This window comes from Salvelinus sp. IW2-2015, unplaced genomic scaffold, assembly GCF_002910315.2.
Source record: "Salvelinus sp. IW2-2015 unplaced genomic scaffold, ASM291031v2 Un_scaffold2340, whole genome shotgun sequence".
NCBI classification, from domain to species: domain Eukaryota; kingdom Metazoa; phylum Chordata; class Actinopteri; order Salmoniformes; family Salmonidae; genus Salvelinus; species Salvelinus sp. IW2-2015.
Window position 1 is genome coordinate 259858 of NW_019943665.1, and position 5931 is coordinate 265788.

The 5931-nt window shown below is 45.6% G+C and overlaps 2 protein-coding genes across 2 annotated transcripts in view; both read right to left on the reverse strand.

Annotated features, from left to right (window-relative positions):
* LOC112073710 (proline-rich protein 2-like) overlaps positions 1 to 1979 on the reverse strand; it is a 21857-nt gene extending 19878 nt beyond the window's left edge. Inside the window, exon 1 of the mRNA XM_070440257.1 lies at positions 1800 to 1979. Within this exon, the coding sequence (XP_070296358.1) occupies positions 1800 to 1979 (180 nt within the window). The remainder of the gene's footprint in view (positions 1 to 1799) is intronic.
* Positions 1980 to 2143: 164 nt separating this feature from the next.
* Positions 2144 to 2572, reverse strand: LOC139025181 (octapeptide-repeat protein T2-like). The gene has a single exon (XM_070440258.1). The coding sequence runs from the start codon at positions 2570 to 2572 to the stop codon at positions 2144 to 2146; it is 429 nt and encodes a 142-aa protein (XP_070296359.1).
* Positions 2573 to 5931: the final 3359 nt, after the last annotated feature.

Genomic DNA, 5931 nt, shown 5'->3' on the forward strand with positions numbered 1-5931 from the left:
CATGCAGAGTCTCAATTTGGTGTTTGTCCCATTTTGTGAAATCTTGGTTGGTGAGCGGACCCCAGACCTCACAACCATAAAGGGCAATGGGCTCTATGACTGATTCAAGTCTCTCTCTCTCTCTCTCTCTCTCTCTCTCTCTCTCTCTCTCTCTCTCACCACGTCAAACATTGGAAATCGAAACTGAAATATTTACAACCACAAAACAAATACATACTGACATGTGTATATATAGCGTAGAATAACATGATGTAAATGTGGCACAGAAAGCTGGTACAGGGAGTTGATTTATTATGTTATGACAGCTGGTAGAGATGCCCACCGTAAGGTAAGAGATACTATTACAAAACATTACTTAACACATTAATATTCATATGACTCATATTAATAAGAAAAAGTAMGATTTTTAAAACCCATCTGGGGACCAGTCAGTCCTTGACAGGTGCCAACCACTAAGAGTGTTACCAGGCTTCTACAAATATAGACGTCAAATGATATTTGTGGGGTCAAACATTGATTTCACTTTAGTTCCAAAAAAGCCCCCCTTGGTCACTTAAGACTGGGTGGGGAATTGATTGAATCGACTTAAAATCAATATTCCTTTTAGAATGAGATAATGAAAGAGGGAGAGAGTGAGATACAGGGAAAGACATATTGTGGAGAGAGAGAGGGTGGGTGTTCGGGGAGAAAGGAGAGAGAGACTCCTCAGACCCCAGAGTCTACAAAACAGGAGTTTCTAAGGCTTGCTATGTTCACTACTCTGACCCCAGGCTGTCAATCCCCCTTCCCTCTACCATCCCTCTACTAACATCATATCAGAGGGTCTACCATCCCTCTACTAACATCATATCAGAGGGTCTCCCATCCCTCTACTAACATCATATCAGAGGGTCTATCATCCCTCTACTAACATCATATCAGAGGGTCTCCCATCCCTCTACCATCCCTCTACTAACATCATATCAGAGGGTCTACCATCCCTCTACCATCCCTCTACTAACATCATATCAAAGGGTATCCCATCCCTCTACCATCACTACACACTTTGTTTTCATAATCCTACAGAAATAGTATCATTTTAAAAGTTGACATTAATATGTTAAAGCACATAAACACTGCTAACGTTGATATCCTTAAAAACCTCACCCCCGGTCTCAGACTGCCCCCCTCCCTAGGGCTCTGATTAAAAGTAGTGCACTATATGGGGAATAGGGTGCCATTTGGAACGTCTCAGTACGTCTCTAAGCACACTAGACAGACAGTGAACTAACTACCAGAGAGGCCCAGGTGACACTAGCCAGACATGGTTCAGGGTTCACTGAGCTAAAACACACACCTCTTCTCCCTGCTACATATCTTCTTCCTCTGTCTCTCTAACCATCTCCTCCTCTCCCTCCTCATCCTCCTCGCCCTCCATCTCCTCCTCTAATTCCATCTCCTCCTCTCCCTCCTCCTCCTCCTCCTCTCCCTCCTCCATATCTTTTTCCTCCTTCTCTCCCGCCATCTCCTCCTCTCCCTCTTCCTCCTCCTCCTCTCCCTCCTCCATTCTTCTTCCTCCTTCCTCTCCCGCCATCTCCTCCTCTTCCCTCCTCCATATCTTTCTTCATCCGTCTCTCCCGCCATCTCCTCCTCCCCTTCCTTCCTCCTCTCCCTCCTCCATATCTCTTCCTCCGTCTCTCCCGCCATCTCCTCTCCTCCCCTCCTCTCCTCCTCCATATCTTCTTCCTCTGTCTCTCCCCCATCTCCTCCTCCTCCTCCCCTCTCCCTCCTCCATATTCTTCTTCCTCTGTCTCTCCCACCATCTCCTCCTCTCCCGCCTCCTCTCGCTCCTCCATATCTTCTTCCTTTGTCTCTCCCGCCAACTCCTCCTCTCCCTCCTCCATATCTTCTTCCTCCGTCTCTCCGCGCATCTCCTCCTCTCCCTCCTCCATATCTTCTTCATCCGTCTCTCCCGCCATCTCCTCCTCTCCCTCCTCCATATCTTCTTCCTCCGTCTCTCCGCCATCTCCTCCTCTCCCTCCTCCTCTCCCTCCTCCATATCTTCTTCCTCCGTCTCTCCCTCCCCCTCCTCCTCTCCCTCCTCCGCCTCCTCCTCTATATATTCTTCCTCCTCCTCTCCTCCATCTCTGTCTCTCCCTCCCCCTCATCCTCCTCCATATCTTCTTCCTCCTTCTCTCCCGCCATTCGCCTCCCTTCCCTCCTCCATATCTTCTTCATCCGTCTCTCCCGCCATCTCCTCCTCTCCCTCCTCCTCCTCTCCCCCTCCATATCTTCTTCCTTCCGTCTCTCCCGCCATCTCCTCCTCCTCCTCCTCCTCTCCCTCCTTCCATATCTTCTTCCTCTGTCTCTCCCGCCATCTCCTCCTCCTCCTCCTCCTCTCCTCCTCCATATCTTCTTCCTCTGTCTCTCCCGCCATCTCCTCCTCTCCCGCCTCCTCTCGCTCCTCCATATCTTCTTCCTTTGTTCTCCCGCCCATCCTCCCTCTCCCTCTCTCCATATCTTCTTCCTCGTCTCTTCCCGCCATCTCCTCCTTCTCCCTCCTCAATATCTTCTTCATCCGTCTCTCCCGCATCGTCCTCCTCTCCCTCCCTCCATATCTTCTTCCTCCGTCTCTCCCGCCATCTCCTTCTCTCCCTCCCTCCCATATCTTCTTCCTCCGTCTCTCCCTCCCCCTCTCCTCCTCTCCCTCCTCCGCCTCCTCCTCTGATATATTCTTCCTCCTCCTCTCTCTCCATCTCTGTATCTCTCCCTCCCCCTCACCTCCCTCCCATCATCTTCTTCCTCCTCCTCTTCCTCCATCTCTGTCTCTCCTCCCCCTCCTCCTCTCCTCCTTCTCTCCCTCCACTCCTCCTCCTCCCTCCTCCTCCATATCTTCTCCTCCTCCTCTCCCTCCATCTTGTCTCTCCTCTCCACCACCTCCTCTTTCTCTTCCCCCTCTATCTATTCCTCCTCATCTTCCTCCTCCTGCTCCTCCTCCTTCTTATCTTCCTCCTCCTTTTCCTCATCTTCCTCCTCATCTTGCTCTTTCCTCCTCTTTCTCCTTCCTCATCTTTCTCTCCCTCCTCTTTCTCTTCCTCCTCTTTCTCTTTCCTCTTCCTCCTCCTGCTCTTCCCTCCTCTTTTCTCTTCCTCTTCTCCTCCTGCTCTTCCTCCATCTCAGTCTTTTCTGCTCCATCCTGTGTGTGTTTCCACAGTAGACTGTCTGACAGCATGGCCGGTGTTTACTCAAACTGCCTCCTCCTCCTGCTTTTGCTCTGAACTCATGTCTGGTGGCGTGTTACATCAACCCACCCCCCCCCCCCTCAAACCTGTTCTCATTTTACTGGCTGTGTTTACCTTAGCCTGGTGTGTCTATGGAGCCTCTCATAAGAAGGCTAGGGGTCAGGGTTACAGAGGGCCCTGTGCTGAGGTGTGCCATGGGGAAGTGGGGGGGATAATTTACTACCCATGTGAACAAGTCAGCCCCCCAAGAGAGGGCCAGGATCAACTCAAAGACTCTGTCTGGAAGTCATTGAGAGAGTACCGGATCAAAGGTTCCTGAAGGCATTGATGGAGAAAAAGCTCCAAGACTAGGTTTTAATCCCAAATGGCTCCCATTCTAATATAGCACACTACTTTTTCAACCAGGACTCAAGGTGCACTATAGGGGAATAGGAGCCAAATGGACGTACACTATGTAGTCATAGACGAGTTCAAATCAAAGGTTCTGTCTGCTATTGTCAATAGACTGTAGTGTTCTATATAGTGTCTATATACGTGTCTATGTAGTGTCTATATAGTGTCTGTAGTGTCTATGTAGTGTCCCTATTGTAGAGAGTTATCGTAGGTCTATGTACGACGTCATGTTCAGCTGTCTAGTAGTGTCTATAATGTAGTGTCTATATATGCGTTATGCTAGGTTCTACGAGTGTAGTGTCTATGTAGAGCAGGGTGTCAAACTCATTTCGCATCGTGGGCCCACATACGGCCTAGGGAGATTTGTCAAGTGGGCCGGACCATTACAAATCTATACATCACTCTGCTACCCTCAAGATAACCAAATATCATGCTCTTTCCGTTTGTTTTGTGTAAAGAAGCACAAGAACCCAATTAGGAAAAATATAGCTGGCTTTTTACCGCTGCTTCACTGACTTCTCGGCTCTGGATGAAAGTGGACTGCTGTTTCCGTCAGGACCCGCCAGCAAATTCGTTTTAATCTATCTCTTCTCAGTTTCCTTGCAAGCCGTCATATTTTTCGCTGTGATGAGGTCTCCGTAGGGGCCGTCCGAATATTATTTCCTTTCAATACCGCAAAAACGTTGTTGCAAACACACCCAAGCCCGAAGGATTTTCCGTGCATTCTCTCGTAAATAAAATAGGACGTGGTCCACTTTTCTTTCGAAAATTCTACACTCCCTTATCTACTTTCTCCTTTGGATAACGGACATTTTGGCTAATGAGGGTGTCAGCGGAGAGGTGAGAACCACCAGGCTATTAAACAACGTCGTAACAAGCAGCACGATGGCGCATTAATACCCGTCTGCTGTTTTCAGTTCTGTCTCTAGTGATGCGGCTGTCTTCTACACTCTGGATGGAAAGAGTGCGCCCCTTACGCGGATTATCCAGTGAATTCTGCAGAAAATTAAAATAATTTAATTCCATGTTCTTTTATGCAATTTTTTTCCACTTTCCAAATTATCCTGCGGGCCTGATCGAAACCCCTTGAGGGGCGGTTCCGGCCCGCGGGCCGTATTTTGACACCGCCTGATGTACGAGTCTACTAACGTAGAGTCTATGTAGAGTCTATGTAGTGGCTAATGTAGCGGCTATGTAGCGGCTATGTGGTGTCTATGTGGGTCTATGTGGTGTCTATGTAGGTCTATTAGTTGTCTATGTAGTGTCTATGTAGTGGCTATGTAGTGGCTATGTAGGGTCTAGTAGTGGCTATGTAGTGGCTATGTAGTGCACCTGGAAGACTACTGAAATTAACCTAGTAGTACTGTATACGGTACGATATCTTCTTCTCTCTCTGCAGATAATAGATATATCATCTTATAATCTAGTAGTAAGGTATCTCTCTCTCTCTACAGATAATAGATAGATCATTATAATCTAGTAGTAAGGTATCTCTCTCTCTCTACAGATAATAGATATATCATTATAATCTAGTAGTAAGGTATCTCTCTCTCTACAAGATAATAGATAATCATTATAATCTTAGTAGTAAGGTATCTCTCTTCTCTCTACAGATAATAGATATATCATTATAATCTATAGTAAGAGGTATCTCTCCTCTCTACAGATAATAGATATATCATTATTAATCTAGTAGTAAGGTAGTCTCTCTTCTCTACAGATAATAGATTATATCATTATAATCTAGTAGTAAAGTATCTCTCCTCTTCTACAGATAATAGATATATCATTATAATCTAGTAGTAAGGTATCCTCTCCTCTCTACAGGATAATAGAATATTCATTATAATCTAGTAGTAAGGTATCTCTCTCTCTCTACAGATAATAGATAGTATCATTATAATCTAGTAGTAAGGTATCTCTTCTCTCTCTACAGATAGATAGATAAATCATTATAATCTAGTCAGTAAGGTATCTCTCTCTCTCTACAGATAATAGATAGATCATTATAATCTAGTAGTAAGGTAATCCTCTCTCTCTACAGATAATAGATAGATCATTATAATCTAGTGGTAGGTATCTCTCTCTCTCTACAGTATAAGATAGATCATTATAATCTAGTAGTAAGGTACTCTCTCTCTCTACAATAATAGATATATTCATTATAATCTAGTAGTAAGGTATCTCTCTCTCTCTACAGATAATAGATATAATCATGTATAAAATCTAGTAGTAAGGTATTCTCTCTCTCTCTACAGATAATAGATGATATCATTATAATCTAGTTGGTAAGGTATCTCTCTCTACAGATAATAGA